The sequence below is a fragment of the Lycorma delicatula genome, chromosome 5, assembly GCF_047948215.1.
Source record: "Lycorma delicatula isolate Av1 chromosome 5, ASM4794821v1, whole genome shotgun sequence".
Classification (NCBI taxonomy): Eukaryota; Metazoa; Arthropoda; class Insecta; order Hemiptera; family Fulgoridae; genus Lycorma; species Lycorma delicatula.
This window is the reverse complement of record NC_134459.1, coordinates 127,379,951-127,402,763: the sequence shown is the minus strand read 5'-3', so window position 1 is coordinate 127,402,763 and position 22,813 is coordinate 127,379,951. Positions and strand designations below refer to the sequence as shown.

Here is a 22,813-nt window from a genome sequence, read left to right as displayed (position 1 = left end):
AAATATAGAATGAAATCACGTATTATATTGTAATGAAATTACTCTCATTTTCCTTTAGGAGGAAAATGTTCTGTTCGTAAATGTGATTATATGTAATCAAGAAAAATTCAATTATGGGAGAGACAATTTTTTCGTAAAAAAATACCATAGAAGTTTGTAGAAAAATTATTTTTCCAGTCATGAATAAACAAAAACAAAATAATAATTTTTATTTAAAACGGAATTTTTGAAATATTAGGAATTGTGCTTCCAAAATATCTTTTTAGGTTATCGTCAGTGGAAGTTAAAGGTCATTACTTTCAATGGCGTTCATTTTGATGTGTGGATTTGTTTGTCTTGTACTCTACTTGTATGCTATATTTGCGTTATGTTAGTTCTAACTTTTATTATATAAAGGTATAAGTATCTATAAAAAATGTCCTGATGATTTAAAAAATAAAGGAATAACTGTAGAAAAAACTTAGAACTTATATAAAAAAATAAATTAAAATACTACAAAGTAATTTGTGATTATTAATGTTTGGTTATCTGTAATTTTAAGTAGTTACTTAGTAAATAAATGTAATTAATTACTTTTTCTTTAAACATTTCTTTATCATATTTGTAGAGCAGTAACTACAGATGCTATCAGTGGTTTTCAATATTTTTTCTTTTTAGAAATACACAAAAATTGTAGCTGTAGGACTTAATTCATAAAAAAAAAAATCAACGTAGAGGTGAGTTTTTTTAGGTAATAAGGTTTTTGTTGGTTTCTATATTCCAACATTTATATTTCTTTGAATAAAAATAGACCAATGTCAGCTTAAAAAAAAATAACTTTGAATGTTTAATTAATGACATGGTTGGAGAATTAAACAACATTAATTTACAATATCCAATAGTTCAGCAGTCAACATTTTAGTTGAATTTTACTTACCCAGAGGTCTCTTTACATAATGATAATTCTATCACCACCACTTTAGCAAGCATGATGTAAAAGGCTGGTAGCCTTTTACATGCTTGTGGTTACATGCTACCACACAAGAATGCAACTTACGTAAAAATGTTAACAAATTTATTATAATTTTAAACTGATTATTTGTGCTGCCATTCCTAGAAATTTCATTTGCAGTACAATATAAAATTACATTAAAAATTGTATTTTATTGCATTTTGGTAATAAAAAATATATTTAGATTTGGAAAAAAGTCCAGAAAATATGTTTTATCTCAGCTTCTAGTTGATGTAGTACTATTACAGATACTCAGAGCCTAGGTGAAAAGCTTTCCAGCCCTAAAGCTATACTCAGTGTGCTGAAAATGCATTAAAAGTACAGTGTTAGAAAATTAATAAAATATCATTTTTTTACTTTAAATGTCAGCATTTTTGTAATTTCAAGCAGTCATTTTATTACAATAATATTTTCTATTTTAATTACAAACTAACTTTTGAAATTTAAGCTGGATTTTTTGAATTCATGATGTTATTGTACAGATTTGTTACATCATGAAACTCATTTGACCAAAATTTATATATATATATATATATATATATATATATATATAATGGGCTCCAACCCTGTATATGCTAAATAATTTTTATTTAATCCATTAAATAAAAAAAGTTTTGTTTTTTAAATATACTATTTATTAAATCCATTAGCAATTAAGTAAGCCAACTGTTGTATTATATTGTTGAAAAACAATAGGGATTTTTAATCAAACTGGTAGTACTTGTGGTAGAATTATCAAGTATTTTTTTACTGAAATATTGATTTATTTTAGGAAATTAATTTTTTTAAATGTTAGACATGACAGAATAAAAAAGGATAAATATAACAAATTGTGGGTAAGAGATCTACTGACTTATATAAAAAAAATTCCATTTAATGGAACTAACAAATGACATTTTATACTAAATAAAAATGTAAAAGGCAGAAGATAAAATTCAAATGAAATTAATATTTATTAAAAGAGGCCTCATTATAAAATTCCACTGTATCAATAATTCAAAATTTAAGATTTCTTTAAATATGGAAAAATGCTTTTTATTCCAATAATTAATAAAATGTTATTAATTAATTTCTTCAGCTCTCAAGTAGTGCTTATTTAAAACGTAAAATATATTCTCCATTTGGATCTAAAAGTTATATTCCAATAAAGCTTAACAAGAAGTAATTAAAGTAATAAATGGGTAAAGATCTGATAAATAAATGAAATATAATTATCCTATTGACCAATAATGTTACTGATAATGAATGGAAAAGAGTCTGTTTAAGAAATTTGATTCATTCTCTTTTCAATGCATCAGTTTCTGCTACTGATTTCATCTGCTACCAATCAAAAAATCTTGATTATGTCTTAACGAATAAAACAAGTATGAAAAATATTAAATTAAAAATGAACAGGAGGAAGTATGATTAGAAAGGAATGTGTAATTCCAAAGCTAATATGTTTTTGTTTGATGAAACAAAAGTAAGATTTAAAAACGTCTACATTAATAAGGCCATGAACACTTATATATGTTTTTTAATGAAGTGTTTACCATGTTGTTCTTTAATATTAGTGACACATTATTATTATCATTCATTATTACATTTAATGTGTTGGGTCACATTTGTTAGTCTGATCAAAGAAGAAAAGCAGATGTGTAGAAATTTGGAAAAAATATAAAAATTTGCAAAAGCGAAAATATTTCTTCCATTCTTCTAATGATTAATAATTATTATTCTTTAATTAAATTAACAAAAATTCACTCCAATTTAGTAAAAAAATTTAAGCAAGAGTGATAAAGAAAAACAATAAAAGATATAATACACTAATAACAAAAACAACCTAAAAATCTGCTGTAAATGACAGGATAAACCTACAATGGTTTAAGCAGTAAAACCTACACAGGCAGTGTAGGTATCTTTACCACTCACAGAGTTGATAAGAAAACTAGTAGGCGATGCTCAGTGGGGTGTGTGTCTTGGTAAATGTGTTAACTATTTTGTGTACTGCAGAACAACTGAATGTTGTGTCTACTTTATTATCAATTCCTTAATCGCTTCGGTCAAAACAACTGCATGTGTCAGTGGTCTAAAATTGAAGTATTAGTCTGAATTGAAATGTAAAAAACTGAAATAAAAATTTTAAAAGATTAAAAAATGTCCTTTAAAATCTTGTAATGTACAGAATTCTTTTAGAAATTTTTGTCTATAAGAAAAAGTGGATACAAGAGTGTAAGTATACATTACAGGTTTAATTCTGCTGCTAGGTTGCAATTTGTGATAAACTATTTATGAATATACATAAACATAAACAAGTTGAATTTTTGGTACATTTCAATTACCATTTAGTAGCAGTAATGTACTGGGTGGACCATATAAAACCAGTCTCAGCTGTCTGACACAGTATTAACAAGACACTGTTTGTCACATGCGTATTAGTTGAACATCATTGACTCACTCATAAGCTTTCAGTCTTCCCCTCCTGTTCAGTAAGTCTGTAGTGTTAGTGCATCATGATGTATTCAATAGAGCAATGCACTTTCATTGTGGAGGAATATGTTCACACACGTCAATAAGTTTGGTTCGTGAAAGGTTTCAAGGGATATATCCTAGAATTAATGTTCCGGCAAAATCAACAATTCAAGATTTAGTGAAAAAGTGGCAAACAACTGGCTCTGAACCAATACAAAGAGAGTGAAACAACCAACTGTTCAAACTCCGGTTTTCGCTGATATCATACTGGAAGGAGTCCTTACAAGTCAACACAACGATTAGCCCAACAAACAGGAGTTTCTCGAAACTCATGTTGGTGTGTACTTCAGGTTTACAAATGAAAGCCTACTGTGCGAGTGTTGTGCACGAATTAAAACAACATAAGGGTAAATGAGTAAATTATTATTAGTGGCCCTTACAGAATATTAGAGATGGATTGCTTGATCCTTTTCTCTTCATTTCAAGTGTGGTTCCATAAATCAGGCTATGTTAATTCTCAGAATCCACGGTACTGGGCTACACAAAACCCAAGTGAAATTCGTCAGAAACCACTCCATGATTTAAAAATTTGTGTTTATGGTGCAATTTCTGGAAGCCAAATCATCAGACCCATATTCTTTGAGGAGACTGTTAGTATCGATGTCTTTTTACAACTGTACGAAGAATTTACGCATAACTTGACTCCAGAAGAACTTTTTTCTTGATACTTCCAACAAGATGAAGCGACTTGCCACACTTCTGATCAGTGTATCACTTGAATCCACCAAGATTTCATGAAGGATAGAACAAACAGTCAGTAAGGAATTGTGGCCACTTGAATCTCTAGACTTATTCCTTTATTACAATTTTTATCTCAGGTTCTATCTGAAAGGGAAAGTCTACGAGAACAACCCACAGATGTTGGAAGAGTTAAATGTTTATTTCCTGGGGGCAGTTTTATTTGGCCCACTGTGTGTATTATGTAGAAAAGAATTCTTATTCAAAATTCCAAAACACATTTTAAATGAACACAAATTTATATTACCCTAATTCATGTTCCTAAATTTTTTTTCTGAAATTTATCTCAGGTGAGTAAATAAAATCTTCCCACAAAGTGGAGAAAAGTAATATCCAGTTTGAAATTTCAAAAACATTTCTATAAACATAATTTAAAATTTTCTTTTCTTTTTATTGATTAATTGTAATTTTTTTTTTTTGGTTAAATAAATTCTCAGTTAATAAATTGTTTTGTCTAAAAAAAGGTTAATTTCTATTGTTTTGTCTAAAAAAGACTTGAATTAAGAAATGCAAAACTGATTTAACTTTTTTTTAACTCTGCCTTAAAACTCATTACAATTTTTTACACAGCTTTACTAAATTAATGTTAAAATTATAATTAATATTATTAAAATATTAATATTTATTAAATATTCATAAAGTTAATAATATAATATTTATTAGTAAGTTAGTAATATATAATATTATTATATATTGGTGATAATTTTAATTTTCACTAAAATTATTATTGGAGTTGATGAAAATAGTGTTAAAGTTAGGTATGTCAAAAGGGTGAAAATTTCAAATATTGTAACAGTCAATTTTTTATTATTAATAAAACCAGCTTAGAAGAAATTTTATATGCTTTAAAAAAGATACCTTATTTAATTTGATCAAATTCTTATCCTTATACTTATGAAGATGTATAGAAAAATGCATTTCTTTTTCTTCTCCTCTAAAATTATTTGCTTATTCTAAAATAATTTGATTAAAAATTAAAGGGGATAAGATGGAACCTTGTCTAGTACATTTTTTTATCTTAAATCAGTCAGTGTCACCATATGGCATGCATTAAAGTTATAATATTGGTATCGTTTCATAATGAAGAAATAAAAAAAATGTGAAGTTCACTTGTTGAATTGATGCCAAATTGTATACATGAAGTGATTAAGAATAAACGAGGACATATTAATTATTAGATATTTACAAATTGCAAATATATGATTTTTTTCTAAATGAAGCTGCTTATTATTAAATAACAACTGCATTCTGATTAATTTGCAAACTGCTGTATAAGTTCAAATGAAAAACAAAACCAACCCTCCTAGTTGCCTAATATAGAATTAAATGTGCTGATAAGTTCAGGTTTTAATTGAATAGGCTGTTGTTCCTGCAGTGGTATTAAAACACACTTGACCTCAGGTGTATAGTCCATCTCACAGAATGGTGTCACAACCAGCTGTGGTGTATTTGCTGTATTAACATGTTAAACAGAAGTATCATCCTTAATGAGATTCATTAATCATGTGTCATCACATTGCATGGAAATTTATCATTGATATCTATCTACTACTTTTAAGTAGTTTTGTTTTTCTATAAATATACATACTTTGAAGTATACTTCAAATACTACTTGAAGTATAGTTTTTTTTAATAGTTGAAGCACAGATGATTAAACATTAGAAGACTTTAGACAGAATATGGAATGAAAATGATTGTGAAGAAAACAAAAGTACTAAGGTTAGGGGTCACAAGCCAATGAATTTATGAATGAATGGAGGAATAGTCAACTCAAAAATATTTAATGGAAAGGGTAGGACTAACTTATCATTATAAAGGACATTGAAACAAAAAACTTTGACAAAAATGGATACATTTTTGTGGCAACCCTAATTAAAATGGTCTGTGGCCATTTAATTTTTTACATGGATAATTTCAAAAGTAGTCCACAATATTTCTTAAATAACTGTTCAACAATGAAACAGTATAAAAATAAAAGTTAAGAAGTGCTTCTACCTCAAAACGATCTATTTTTTTGGTTACAAAACCATTACTTGGAGTATAATAATGACCACTTTTGACAATAGCTATGAAAAATATTAAATGATTGCTATTCTGGTTAGCCATAGCTAACCAGAATAGTAATCATGGTTTGTTAAAAAATTTTATTTTTCATTGCCTTTTCAAATAATTTGTTTTGAAAAGTTTTTTCTTGATAATATCTCAAGAAGTATTTTAATCAAAAAATTACATGGCTATGAAACTATCTATAAACATTTTGAATTATCATTTATAAAGTTATCATTACTTTTTTTTAGACTATTACAACTTGTAGCTTGAGTTTATGTTGATATTTAAACATTTTTCCCGTACAGTAGCGTGCAGATTAACCAAACACAGATGTTATATAATAAAGGGTAACTTTATTTAGAAAAAAATCATACCTGTGGAATTTGTGAATATCTAGTAATTAATATGTCCTCCTTTACTCTAAATCAATTCATGTACACAATTTGGTGTATTACAAATTTCTTTGATTTCTTCATCATGAAACCATACTGATATTATTGTTTTAATGAGGTCAATTTCTGTGATATAATTCATTTTTGACTAATGCCCAAAGAGTTTCAATTGAGTTTAAGTCTGGGGAGTTCAGTCCTGGCCACAGGAGCACATTAATGTTTCGTTTTTCAAACAATTTTTCTACTTTTTTTACCATATGGAGCACAGTCAAATCTTGTTGGAATACTCTGTTGCCTCGTGGGAATTTGTTTTGAAGTTGTGTCACAACCCTTTCCTTCAGAATCTTGATATATCTATCACTTTTCAACATATCATCTAAATGAAGTAATGAACAAAGGCCCTCAAATGTGAAACAACCACAAAACATTTTTTTCTGAAGTTGTTTAACTGATTGTTGGATATGAGTCTGATGTATTTTCATCTGATGCTTTTATAATGTATGGAATCCTTTGCCCCTGAACATAAAAATGTGACTCATCAGAAAATATAAAATTTTTCCTGTTTTCTTTGGTCCAGTTAACATGTGTGTTGGCCCTCAAGATTCTTTTTTTGCACATTCCTCATGTTAAAAGCTGCTTTTTAGCTGGCTGTCGAGCTTTTTGTCCAGCTGCAAGAAGTCAACATCTAACAATTGTCACAAGTAAATTCAGTATTTACAATATTTAATTAATCTAAACTATTCTGAATAACATCTAAATTGAGAAAAGAAACATTTCTCAGATTATGAATTTTTGTTAAGAAATAGCATTATACTTGTTAAAATAAAATGTAGAAATCGAGGTACAGTAATGAACACACATTAACTTTATAATTCTTTATTTATAAATTTTCCCCACAAACATTGTTTTAAATATTTTTATTATTATTAGTAGTAGTAGTAGTAGTAATTTTCTGTTAGAAATATTACATTTTATGTATTACTATTTCTTAATTCTGCATATTGAAATGTTTAGTTTTCATTAATATATGAAATATAAATTAATATATAATAAATCTTGGCAATAAATTAAGAATATACATTGGAATACTCAAATACATTCATCATTATCAGAATTCCCATAATATAAATGACTATACAAAAGATCTCTAAGACTAAAAAAATTAAGTTATATTATCTAAGCAAATAATATAAATTTAATTATTTAATTTTTTTGTGATTTAACAAAATTGAATTGCTCTTCATTGCCATACAGTATTTTAATTACGACAATCAATTTTCTCTCTCTTTAGAATTAGCTAACACTGAACAAGTATATTCTTCTGTAATTAATATTTTATGAACTGTTTACATTCATGATTACAATTTCTCATTTTTATTTATAACTTATTTTTTTAATTAACTAACAAAATGTTTTATTTTTAAAATAATGTTTGTTTATTGTATTTCATAAAATATTCCTAAAACTTTTAAGATAATTAGTGAAATTATTAAAAAAAATAAATAGTTTTTTACATAAGTGAAATATATGTGAAACAAATTTTCATATAATTTTACAATATTATTTTTTATAATAAACTTTATTTTCAGTATAAAAAATTAAAATGGATTGAAGTAACAGATACATAAGTAATGCATAAACTCCAAATCTATCATACTTTAATTAATCATTATGTTTATAATAATAATGTATAATTTAAAAAAGAAATTTAATAGTATTTTTTATTTATTTTTTACAAATAAAAGACAAATTTTACAAATAATATAAAGTATCTTTATATTATACAAAATATAATATTTGGAGATTATATTAATATTATTACATAAAAATCTAAACCAGAAAAATTATTTCCTGTCTGAAAAAAAAAACATTATTGATCCTATTTGTGCTCTTCAGGGCCTTATTTCTCATCTAACAGATGGAAGTTATTTGCAGTAACTGCAAAAATCATATCTGGTAGTGAGTATGTGTTATGTCATACACAACATACTCATTCTTCAAGTAAACTTTATTACGTTTAATATTTTATTTATCAGTTCAACCAGTAGCCTTATGGTGTACCTTTACAGGATTTAGCACAATGCTTTTGATGTTAACTTCATCATATGTTGGTGGATTTATTATGTTACTTGTACAGGTTACTGTAATAGAATCATATGATGGTGGAAGATCTTGTGATAGCAGATGACGACTTGAATTCACTGAATAAAAATCTCTTCTTTCATCCTGCATTAAATCAAAACAAAGGTTTTTTAAAGTACAAATTATCATTTTAAAAATAACATCATAACTTTTATGACTGTATAGTACATCTGAGAAGTCTCCCAATATCTCTCCCTGCAATTAAAATGTTACTGTTTTGATAATTGCATGATATTCAGTTCCTAAGAAATAACTAATTTACTGCGGCTAGTATTATGCTCTCAAGGTCACAGGAAACTCACTCTCCCTCTTGTTTTAATTACAAAGCCATAGCTAATGTGAGCAGAAGTAGTTACATTGTTGAGGTTGGTAATATGTGTTTGGGTTCATGAATGATGACAAAAACTGGGCAAACAAAGACACTAGGATGCATTTTGTAAATCCTTTAACAGGAATCCACCTTGTTAAGAAATAATGCTTGTTTGGAATAAACTTCGATTTGCAGTGTTAAAGACAGGTATTAATAAATGAAAGAATATAAGAATGCAAACATGTGAAGTCATTACTGTTCTGACTGAACAATCGCCAATTAAATCTATTCATAAACAAGTGGTCAAACCAAATAAGCCGCAGTCAACAATGTATAATCTTATTAAAAAAAGATTTAAATGTGTAACCATTTGAATAACTTTTGTGAATGCATTGTCAGATGGAGTCATGGAACAGCATGTTGGAGCCTGCCGTGCTTTATTAGTGCAATTTCCAAATGCAGAGTTCCTCACAAGAAAATTGCTTTCTGTGTAAAATAAAGTTCTACTTACCAACAATTTTAAAAATATATATCCGAGTACTTTGCGCACATCGGCTCTGAACTTGTTCTTCTCGGCTGCTGAATATTGTGTGCCAGTGTGGCTTAACATCCCTTATGTTCATAGAATTGATGCTCAACTTAATAATACTATGAGAATGATTGCTGGGGTTATCAGGTCTACTCCCGTGGAATGGTTCCTGGTATTGAGCCACATACTACCCCCAAAGCTGCACCATATGAACGCTCTTGTAAGAGAGTACAAGAACATTATGGACAATCGAAACCTGCGAATACATGAGGATATTGAGGACGCCAATTATGGTCGCCTTCGATCTAGAAAGCCACCTATCAAAACAGCAATTGCTGCCACAGAGGACGGATTTAACCTAACTGACGCCTGGCGTCAAGAATGGGTCACAAAACAGAATAACCAAATCCCATGTATTACTCAAAGGCCGCCAGGTTTTGACTTGCCACGTAAGACATGGTCAGCGCTAAACAGAATACAGGCTCAGCATGGTAGGTGCGCCTATTTCCTGTATAAATGGGGTAAAACACCTATGCCCCTTTGTGAATGTGGTGAAAATCAAACTATCAGACACATCACAGAAGTATGCCCTAGGACAGCTTACGAAGGGAATCCTGAAGATTTCCTAATGGCAACTCCAGAATCAGTAGCATATATTAGTTTGTTAAATCGTTGTTTGTAATTTTGACTGTAATTGGCGTTGTGTTTTGGTGCTATACGCTGAATAAATAAATAAAATATAAATTTATAAACACACCAATATGACAAAGTCATTTTCTGTGAACAAACTTAATGCAATTGAAGTATACTGCTATGCAACCATATTCTAAAGAGGTTTCTTAACAATTTTATAGTGGATGTAATTAACATCATCACTTAAGAAGGAATTAAATATTAACTAAAAAAAGATCTTGTAAAAGTAATATTCCACAAAGTTAAAAAATCATTTTTAATTTATTTTTAAAAAAAATTCCTTAAGTACTTATTAACATATCTATTTTTTTGAATGAGTTTACTGGCTTTTTTCTGAATGTCAAATTCACTCTTTAGTGCTCAGTTTTAATAAAATAATAATAATAATAAAAATATTAATAAGTACAAAGTAAATTATTTAAATCAGTTTTAAAATAATAAAATTACATTGATAAAAACTATACAGATATGAATTATATTGCCATCATACTTGCCAACTAGCTAATTTAACAAGAGTAACCTTTAATCTTTTACAGGTTTGATAACGTAATAAATGACCCAGCAAACAACTATTCATATAAATTGATATAAATAGTTTTAATTGAAGTATTTAATCAAAGGACATCATTTATTTGATAATTTGAGAGTGTAATGGAATTTTATCTTCTTTACAGTTCCAACTAAATTTGATCAAATATTTCAATAATTTAATGAATTGTTTGTTCTTAAGATTTAAATTCATTGGTTAAACTTGTTCTGGTGATTTTTTTTTGCAATATATTCAAGTGGTGAAAAAAAATTAGTTTAAATAAGATAAAGATTCTGAATCTTTCATTGTTTTATAATTTACTTACTTTCATGCAAAATAAGATCTTTTGAATTAAAAGATTAAAATGAGTTGCACTTTAATGTATATACTTAAAATCATTTTAGTTTTCTTCATATTTTATAACTTGAATTTTCAGTTAATCCAAAGGAATATTGTTAAAACAATCTCAACCAATTATTATTAAGATTGAAGGACTAGAAATTATCTTCTAATTTCCGAGTGACAGAATGATAGCATCTCAACTTTTTATCTGTAAGGTCCTGGGTTTAAATCCTGATAAAGCATGGCATTTTTCATACAATGAAAATTAAATATTAACTTAATTAATATAAAAAAATTAATATAAATATGTGAAATTTCCATTTCACATATCCCGACTCATAAGCTTCAAACATATTTGGTGATCATAAAACAAAGAAGAAAGTGAATCAAAACAATCTTACAGTAAGATTGTAAGTTATTTGGAATAATTTGAATGCAATTTGTTAAACTGTTTATTAACATGGTCTTAATTATACTGAATAGAATTAAACCATATTACACCATCAAGGTCCAACAAGGCTCTGAAATCTGTGGGTGAAGTGCAAGAAATAAAAAAACAATGCATAACAATAAAAATTCCTGCTGTACAACATGATACCTCATTTTGAGGCCTATTGAAGCATAAAACGTAAATCTGCATCTCATTTACTTAAAAAATTATAGATTTATAAACAGACCAATATGACAAAATAATTTTTAATGAACAAACACAATTAAGTATGCAGTGCAAAAGAAGTTTCTTAAACTTTTTAAGATTAGTATAACTAACAACCACACCACATCACTTAAGAAGGAACTAAATATTAGCTCAAAAAAATATTCTAAAAGCAATATTCCACAAGGTTAAAAAAGTCATTTTTAATTTATTAAAAAAAGATTCCTTACATACTTAACAACTTATAAATTTTTTGTAATAAAAATCCCTTATTATTTTTTTCAGTGCTGCTTTATTGAAAGTAAAAAAAGTTGTGGAATAATCCTACATTGCTTTTACCTGAAGTTCTCAAAAATGTTGCTACAAGTCTAAAGAAACAGATTTTGAAAAAAGATTGCACATAAATTTATTTATATGGCAGAAAATTCAGACGTATTTAATTTATATTTACAAGTAAGAAAAATCATAACCTTTATAAACTTACAAATAGAGTATCAAATTGATTGTTTGATCAGGTTGGTAGAATTGAGCTGATAAATAAGTTTATGATGGAAAGACATTCCTGCATAAATATCATTGTGAATTGAATTTTAATTTTAATTGATGAATAATGTACATGCAGCTGTTTTTAAAATTAATGTAGTATGTTGTTTCTGATTTTGTAATGAATTACAGATGTAGGAAAACCACAAAATCATTTCAAAACCTTTTGATAAAGACAGAAATTGTTCACAAAGATAGGAAAGTTATTCTCAAGACAGTTAGTTATCTTAAAGTAAAAAAATCTTAAAATTCAATAAATTATATTTTTTTAATGAATACTTGAACTAGTGAGTTCATTATCTTTTCATTTGATTCTTTTAGCTGTGCACATTATTAAGGCTATGACCTAGTGGAATAATCCATGTTACAGAAAGTTATCTAATTATTTATTGTTTGCAAACAATACAGGAATAATTCAAACATTCCATCATTATGATAAATAGTATTTCTTTAGATAAATTTATTATTTATGTGTTTTCAACTGCATAACATGAGAGAGTTCAGATTTCTTTACTAGAAAAAATTGTTTGTTTTTTATGTATACTGATTAATTTACAATCTGTTTATCATATTAATAAATGCTCACAATTCCAACACTTGTATGTTGTTTACTGAGAAATACATTTAATTAACTTAGCATTGTTTTATTTTATTTTTAGCATTATTATTATTTATTTTCTTAAGTATATTGACAACACACAGTTAGCTCTTTGGATCAACAGTACACTGTGAATCTGTACCAAATTTATCTAAGTGAATAACAGGAGCCAATTTACTTAACTTTTCTGAAGCCACTAATTTACCCAACAAAAACCTGAATACTACTACTTTTCATTTTTTCTATTTTTTTTTGTTACATTTTTATTACTATCTCTTCTTTTAAAATATAAATCTTTTTTTTTTTACTTAAAACATAATACTCACTGTTGAAAAATAATTTAGCAAAATTCATTCTAACATTATAATACAATGGTTTATTACCTATATACAGTACTTAGACAGAGATCTCTGCTTGATCAAAACTTTTTTTATTAAATAAAATTTAATTAAAATCATAATTTTAATTATTAAATTTATAGAAATGTATGTTTATAATCTCGATCATTGATATAAAATGCAGTATTATTTAAATATAGATTGTACCAATGAGACAATAAAAGTTTATCTACAGAGTTTTAATAGATTAAATTATGTTTATCTTTTTCAATTAAACTTTATAAAGTACATTCTGACAAAGCAGAAATATAAGAAAAAGTACTAAATATTGATGATAAACAAATGAAGTAAGTGAAAAAAAAAAAAAAAAAATAATGAATAATAAACAGAATATAATAAAAGTTTATTTAAAAAAAGTGGTAAGCCAACTTACCTCATAAACTTGCGGCCTGCAGATACGAACTCCTAATTTTTTACTCATATAACAACATAATAAGATATTGAAGAAGAAAACAACCATAGCAAATATTAATACTCGTGTTCTTGTTTCTGGGTCAGATGCCCAGTTTTCATCCATATTTATATAAAGTATAATGACAAGCACTATCATCATAACACAAGCACCTGAAAGCAATATTACCTCTGATATTGCACATGAATTATTATCTTCTGACATCTGAAAAAATATTTTCAACCACATTAATGTTTTTCATATTAAATGTCACAATACAAATTGTATTTTAAAAAAGTGGGGTTAAAATAATGTAGTGAAGAATAAATTACTAATCTGGACTACTAACATGGAAATAATAACAGACTAAGGAAATGAACATTATTAACTGTTGCAAGTGAAATAACAAGAAAATTAAAAAAAAAATGCCTTTTTTTTAAAAAAATACTACTGTAGTCAAAAAAAGATTATTGCTACTTTAAACTATGACGTGAATACATTTTACATATACTTAGATGCACATTAAAATTACTCTTTAAATACAGATTTCATCTGGTAGTAAAAAAATTTCTTAAATTATATACACTTTAATGCTTTTGATTTTATAGTAAATTTGTGAAATTCAGAGAATAAATACTGGCATAAGTAACATATAAGAAACTGAATGTGTGAACATACTATATTTTTAGGGGCTTGGCATATATATATATATAATAAGAATATCTTTGGTCCAGTGAAGAAGAAGCAAGAAACCACTTTCCTGCTCTCTTAATAAGTCTGGGATGGGATTTTTATATATTGCGAACACTCATACCAATTTTGGAAGTGACTTTTAATTCAAATCCTATTGCTTGCATCATCTTGGTTATGGCATATAATACACTACTCTAAATTAAAAAATATCAGAATGAATATTAATAGGGAGGGTATTAAGTATGATTATTACAATGATAATTATAATTAAATACAAAATGGATAAGATGGTCAAAAATTTGGAGGATATTTTTACAATGACGAGTTGTATTTTAGTGGTTCATTTATTATTTGTAATCATGAAAATAGCATGGATTCTAATTTTGTGCTGTTTCAAAAAATATTAAGTACTTATATTGTGTGTCACAGTAGTATATTTTTGTTTATCACAGTTCTTCATTAAAGATAAGATTTGAATAGAGTTAAAATGTTGATCAAGATAAAAAAGGGCGATGTTAAACAAAGTTAATTAAACTGATAAGTAAATAGTAAATATTAAGTGAATGAATATCATATTAAATGAATTTAACTTGTACACGCAATGAAATTGACATTATTAATAATTCATCGTAATTTTGAAGGAAATATGTTGGCATGAAAATAAGCATCTTCCTATTTAGAAAAATATGGAAAAATACTACCTGAATGTTGGATGTGTAGTAATATTACAGGATATATATCATTAATAAAATTAATGAAGATAATTTACTAAACAAGAGAACAACATATATATAACATAATATTTATGATTAATTAATTGTACAGTTGTTTTTGTAACAATTTATAAACTGTAACATAATAGACAGACAAATGTTATAAACAAGAGGTTTTGCTGCCAGATATCCATTTTTTTTTCAAGTCAGGAATAAATTTAATACAGTTTTATTCATTTTTAACTGCTAATAAGTTTAAGTGATAATAAAAATATTACTTTCTTTACAATACTGAAAAATAAAATTTTAAATTAAAAGAATGGTTTTGAATGGAATTGAAATTTTATATTTTGGAAAATAATAATGACAATTTGTGTCTAGTATTAATATTACTGTACTCTAAGAAATCTTAATCTGTAAAATAATGTTAATGAAAGAGATCAAGTTTCTTTAATGAAAATGAATTATACTCTCAGCTAAATGAAGTGAAAAATTAATGTAAATGAAATCCTTGAGGTAAAAATAGAAAATAAAGAGGTAGGTTTTTAATTACAGAAAAATTTGTACTCTGTCAAATGTATTTATAATTTTAGAGGATGTATTTGTTTATTCATGATACAAACGCACATAGGTTTGCTAATCAATATCAAAATCATTTTTATTCTTTTTTATTGAGAAGTACAACAGTAGATTGAATTATTTATTAATTGATATTATCTAAATTTATCAGCATTTAATACATTGCATTGTGTTTCCTCAGGAAATTTTTATACTAAATTTGCTTAATTTTTTAATCTATTGAACATGTTATCCGATTAAAAATATGTATAATACATACCTATAAAAAAAATTAACAAATTATCAGCTGCTGTAAAATTTTATATTTTTTATTCCTAAAATCTCTCATTCATAACTAAATTATAGTTTCATGAAAAAAAAACAAGTCATGAGCAAGTTTTAAGTAAATTATAAATAAATAAAAAAAAAATAAAGTATAAAATGATCATACAGTCATGTACTGGTTCCAGTGTGCAAGCTCAGTTACATTTTCCGCTTCTAATCAGTATTTTCATCTAATTTTTATTCCACTTCAAATGCTGAAGCCCGAAGACTTCTTTTACTTATCATCCACCATTTCTCCTCATTTTCTTCTTTATGATTCAGTCCAGTCCAGGATTTTGTTTTATAACCAAATAGAGAAGAGCTAAAGTAAAACCCAGAATTAGATTTACTAAATTTTATTCCCTCGATTATATTATTTATTTCTTTTAAATCTCATTGTTCAAGAATATGAATTGATATGACTTTTTTAAATTATATCTAACTATATTTATTTTCACTAATTGATGTTAATTTCATTTATTTAATCATGGAGGTGACTGATGATAGTATAAGAAGAAGTAGAGTGAAAAATCAAACTAAGTTATTTGTAGAGATCTTAAAAGAAATGGTTTGATTTCTATTTAAAAGAACAAGGAGTTCTGGCTTCTATGTAATTCTACAAACTGGAAATGTAAACCACTAATGCAGTATATCAACATCAATAATAAAATAATTTATCCAAAAAAAAGCTAGTCTCTTAATCTTTCCATTATAACTCAAACATGTGATGCCCTGTTAAAAAAAGCAGCAGTCTTATTGAAGATTGAAAACTCAGTACTGCTCAATAGTGATGGGAAGTTGAATTAACAAGCTGATAAATGCTTGGATGACTGTTTTTGATAAAACAATCACAGTTTTTTCACAACCTGATAGCATCTGATTATGTAATACGTCTCAGGAAGTTACAGCAATGAAAGGGTCATAAAGGATGAGTGAGAGAGAACATGGATAGAGTGGTTTATATGCTTTAAAAATATTTGTCCTATTAATTAACTAGGGTGCTATAGGTTAAGTCCTTGTAAACCTTAGATTAAAATAATTAAATGCAAACAAAATTAAAAGAGAGCAGGGCAGAATTTTTTCTGGCAAAGACACTAAACCATATAATTTAGAACTTGAAGGAAGGAAACAGACAGTTTGAATCAACGATGTGAAGCAAACAGTTTAAGGAACAGAAGAAGATTTTGATAAGTCAAAGTAAGGGTTTTGGGTTTTGACATAGAACAATGAGAATCCTTTGTTCAACCTCAACATCAGTGAAGTTAAGACATCAGATTTGGTAAGTTAACATCATCTGTATATAAGACTTCAAAAAGGATAAGAAGTTTGGGCACAAATTCATACTGAGTATATGCCCCAAAAAATGGACATCACTAAGCAACTCTGAAATTACTGAATTATGAATTGAAAATTGAGGAAGAACAATGATGAAATTATTAAAACAATATAGAAGGTGAGACTCCTGATGTCTGAAATTGAAATGTCATTATGGAGTAGGGAAAATGTTTCAGAACTGAATTTAGAGAATGGAACACTAGGACTGGACTAGGTGGAAGCAACTAATGATCTACAGATAGACCAATCCCAATTTCAGGACTGATTAAAGACTAAGCTTATGTTCAATATTATCATGTTTGTAAAAATGATTATCTTATAAGTAAGCTAACAATGAGAGATCAAGACAGCTTATACCTTGCCCAGGACAAACATAATAATTACTCAGTGTAATTCTTTGTTATTTAAAGCACCAACTGGTTTGCTGTAGTTTAAGAAATAAGCAAATTGCAAGAAATATTAGTATTACTTTTAATATTTAATAAATACAATATATTGATACAACTAATAAATTCCCTTTATTTTAGTCCTTAAACAGAATTAAACTTCTAACCACTGTTATAGAAGTTAGATGTGGCTTTAGCCATTGTTTTAATCAATTCAATCCAAATACTTTTAGAGATTAATAATAAAACATTTGGACTAATTAGACCAGTTGTTTTGTTTTTGTTCTTTAAATTACATTTTATTAAGGTTTTATTTAGTAAGTACGATTCACACTAAAAACCAGTACAAAATAAATCTTTTCATAGATATTAACACCTTCTCATGCATGTGTGCACACATACACACACACACACACACACACACACACACACACACACACACACACACACACACACACCACACACACACACACTCAAACAATCACATTTTTTCATATAAATGCAAATAAAACAAAAACATTCTACAAATAAAAAAAATATGTATATGTAAATTAATAAAGCAGCTTAAAGATTATATATATTTTACAAAAAAAAAAATTGTAAGGATGCCGTTTCTATCTACAGCAATTTTTGTTATATAACACCTGAGAAAGTAAGATTTTTTTATTAGTAACACTATTAACATATATTAGTAATAAAATATTTTGCTTATTTTTATATATAATGATTGATTTGGAAAGGAAACACAACAAAGTAGTTTTGGCACTAAAGTATGGTGAAAAAAATACAAATTTACATTATGACATTAAGTTATGGTCAGTTATAGTATTATTATTTGTTTAATAAATTAACCCAGTTTTATAAAATAGTAATAGGTACAATTAAGATTTTATATAAATTAATAGAGAATTGTAGTTCTTATACAATAATAACATAGCCTACTGCAGTATTTTTAATTATTTTATTAACGTGAATAGTCTTGAATTACTTAATTCATTCTGCTTTTCAATAACCACAAAATTACATGTAATTAAATTTTACATTACCTCTTATTTTATTTATGTTTCCAAAGTAGAAAAAGAAAACAGGAAGATTTTATTTAACACTGTAAAATGAAATCATTGTAACTTAAAGTAAAAATTGTTTAATGAAGTGTAGTCAATATTGATCAATTTGAGACTGATTGTTGTTTCTTAGTAATTCAGTTGATTTGAGTTATTTGACTGATTGTGTGTATTTTGAATTTATTTAATTGATAATATTGCATTTATAATTTTAGTAATTAGTGATAATGAAATTTGGTTGATTTATAAAATGACTTATTAAATTTTCTTCATATCTACTGAAGAAAAATATTAATAATGCTGTGATAAAAATTATTTAATAACTATTTTGCAATTATTCTGTTAAGATTTAACATAAAGTGTAATCTGTTTTCACTGATTGTCCTGAATTGGAATATCTACACCATAAAAATTATGAGAGTAACTCCCTCAGTTCTCAATCAACAATAAAGAAGGAAATCTTGCATCTTAAAATTTACTTGCTCTTAATTCCCATCAAATAAAGATGAGATATTTACCCTTTCGAACAAGATGAAATAGCTTATGGATTCAACTCTTTTTCAATTGAATTTGAACATTCTAAGTTATGAAGTCAGAGCCAGTTCAGCTGAATTTGAACAATCAGCTTTTAAGTCAGACAACCAGTGTTGACCACTGAGCTAATCTTAAACTCCAGATATTTCCTGTTAATAAACACATTGTTATTAGTAACAACAGTGCTGAGCTCTCCTGACAATACTCATAATTATTTTTTATTTGTAATGTGCAAATTTCTATAAATGTACATGAGTATAGAAAAATATTTTGCACTTTTCAAAATAGTTAATGGGTGAGGTGAGGAACAGAATTAGGATAAGACATAAAAAAGTACCATTCAAAAAGCAATGGTGTCCTCTATCCTCATCCATGTGAAAGGTTCACATCAATGTTTTGTTATTAATATCTATTACAAAATCTTTTAAATCTATTCTGTTATATTAGACATTCTAATAACCACAGAAAATAAAATAGATTGTAAAATTAATTTAAAAGCAAAATTACTCAACAAAAAATTCAAGTATTTTTTCCTAAAAATAAATTTATGAAGCTTACTATGAATAATTTAGTAAAAAACTTTCACTACACTATTTATGCTTCCTAAATATAATAGTTATTTATTGTGATAATAGTTATTTTATATTTCATATTATCAAGCACATTTTAAAATCCATTACATTAAAAAATCCTTACATTTTAAAATCCTAGTAAGAGTAAAAATTTAAGATTCTGAGGATTCCCTGACCTATCTTGTTTGACAGATAATCCTTTCTTATGACCCCTTTTTCCTTATCCTTGATCCCTTTTCCCTATTATTAGTTTTGTAGTTGAAGATCTGATCACATAATGTTTTCTAGGCTGAGAATGTCAAGACTGGAAGACCTAGTTGGATCCTTGGTACCTGGTAATGGTTCCTGCTTGAGAACCAACTCATAAGTCTCCTTTTTCTATTCAGTGGCTAAACAATAAGCCTAATGGCTGAAATTCCTTGCCTATCAGGTAAAGACAAGATTGATAGGCCAGGCATAACCTCAGTCTGATGATATCTTTATCATCAAGAAAGTAACTACTCCAGTAGTGATATAGCTGTACTAATTTAGCTTTAGTTACATAATGAATTTTCTCATTCAATAAACTGGTTAAAAATTAATTTGTTCTAGAAATCTTGTGTTTAGATTTCTTTTGTAATGTACCTCTACTATTCAGTTTGCTTATAGTATTTGTGTGTTATAAATGGAAAAACTTCAGAATTTCATTTTAAAATAATTCAAGAAAAGGTTGCAGAGTAAAGCCCAGAAAGAGCATGTTAATCAATTTTTAACATGAAGCAAAAAACAAAGTTTGGACATTTTTTTACACTTGTGCTGTAGAATTATTCTTACAGAATTCAAATTAACTGGAAAGCTGTAAACCTAATTTAATTAAAATATTGTTAAATTTATATTACTTTTACAAAAATAAACCGATAAAATTCAATAAAAAAACTATTAAAAAATAAAATTCATTCATTCAAATAGTTAAACAGTAGAATAAATGTACATAAATATTTTTTTGAATCTCAAATTTCAGATCACATTTTTAGAAAATGCTTGACTACCATCCAAGTAAATTTCAGATTACGTTATTTGTTTTCTATGTTTTTTTTAAAGATACTACTAAGTTTAATAACTGATCTGCAGAGTGGGAAAATCTTACTAAATATCTATTCAACCTCTGTTTGAACATTAGTGGTACTAACATCAGCTAACTGAAATATATTGTTGGTAAGAATTGAGTACTGGGTCAAATTATGGGATATGGACCAGTTCCTTTCTTACTATACAATTGACTAATTAGAGAAAGGTTTACATCATTTTTTTTAGTATATTTAAAATGTACAAAAACCTTTGCTTAATATCAAAAAAATATTACAAATACAATGATTCAATCCTGTAAAAGAATAATGAAATACTTAAAAAAATTCTTATTTCAACTACACTATTTCGTTTTTTTTCACAATTGTATGTTTTTCTGTATAGTTATTTAACAACAAATTTAAAACATCTTAACTGATTCTAATTAGACATCGCTAAATCTTTTTTTAAAGAAAGAAGAGGGTAATTTTGTTATGGAAACACTGGTCAGGATTTTGGCTAACCTATTGAAAAAATGGCAGCAATTCACTGATTTCAATGTTTTTATTTCTTAATTTCTTTATTACTAATTTTTCAATAAAAAAATTCATGAATATTGCAGATAACTAGATTCATTACAAAAATAATTATTTTTTTATGGCTGATAATAATCACCAAAAATGAATTGTTAAAAACTACTTTTACTATCACTGTTCATAGTCACTAAGTATAAAAATTATATATATTTTACAGTTTGCTTTGAATTATTCGTCTTCGTATCCAATATGTAAAAAAAACATAAATTTTTTTCAGATCTATATAACTGTAATGAAAATAGTTTTTAAGGAACAAATATAAAAAAATTCTTTAGACAATTAACACAAATAATACTAAAACAATTTGTAGTATTTTTTAAGAATATTTTAGTATTTTTAGTAAAGTACTTAGGAAATTAAAAATAGTTTACAAAAATATGTTTGTTAATTATTTTTAATAGTTTAGCATGTGCATTCATTAATTTTATGATAACTAATATAGATACGTTGATAATAAGACTGATAAATTAAAAGAAAAAATTGTACATTTTAAAAATATTTCTGTCTGAAAGAGGTAATCAGAACTTGAAATTTGAAACTTTTAATCAGAACTGAAATCCAGATCAGATTTTTTTCCAAGTTGTTAAAAAAATCAGATACATAATTTTCCTAAAATACTTCAGGAGCACATTTTACACAGAGCTTTATGTAGATAAATTTTGCCGATTCTTAGTTCTAAGGGTATAGTTTAGTTCCTAAAGATCTAAAAAATACCGTTAGAAAACATCTATCAAAATTTAAGAGAAAGTGAATAATTTTTGTTGGCAGTTACAAAAGCGCTATCGTCGTACTCTACGAACTGCGCCAAAAAGAACTAGTTTGATATTCATACGGATTCATCAGTTTGTACCTATCTGCCTACTCTACTTGTTTGATATATGACACTTTTTGAATGTTATGTTATTAAAAACATTTTCACGATCAGAATTAACTTTAAAACCATGTTTTTATTATTAAGATGTTTAACTCCGCAGTTTGTTATTAAGCTTTAAATTTTTATCAGTTTGTTTATTTATAATATTTTTTATTATTACGAGGTAACTAATTTATTTTGATGATAGTCCGTTCGTTTAATTCATTAGAACCTCAATAATTAAGATTACTGTTTTGTAGCAAAAGGAACGTCATGTTCTGGTTGTAACGTAATATCTGACATAAGTCATGGAATTTTACAAACCACGTG

The 22,813-nt window shown here is 26.7% G+C and overlaps 1 protein-coding gene and 1 long non-coding RNA gene across 5 annotated transcripts in view; one reads left to right on the top strand and one right to left on the bottom strand.

The window, feature by feature from the left end:
- The first annotated feature begins 288 nt into the window (after positions 1–288).
- On the top strand, positions 289–20,992 carry LOC142325369 (uncharacterized). 2 transcript variants are annotated; one of them, XR_012756518.1, is made up of 3 exons: positions 289–396; positions 12,167–12,334; positions 20,279–20,992. It is a non-coding gene; the product is annotated as an uncharacterized LOC142325369 (long non-coding RNA). The 2 variants fall into 2 exon arrangements; XR_012756519.1 differs by lacking the exon at positions 289–396 and adding an exon at positions 8,819–8,928.
- Positions 7,579–22,813, bottom strand: part of LOC142325368 (uncharacterized) — a 29,128-nt gene continuing 13,893 nt past the window's right edge. The window contains exons 2-4 of one of the 3 annotated variants that reach the window (XM_075367061.1): positions 16,227–16,421; positions 13,794–14,036; positions 7,579–8,907 (exon numbers count right to left, since the gene is read on the bottom strand). In XM_075367061.1, the coding sequence (XP_075223176.1) occupies positions 8,719–8,907; positions 13,794–14,036; positions 16,227–16,232 (438 nt within the window). In that variant the 5' untranslated portion in view covers positions 16,233–16,421 and the 3' untranslated portion in view covers positions 7,579–8,718. Of the gene's footprint in view, positions 8,908–13,793; positions 14,037–16,226; positions 16,422–18,866; positions 18,993–22,813 lie in introns of those variants that run through there. The other 2 variants (XM_075367062.1, XM_075367060.1) reach the window with 2 other exon arrangements.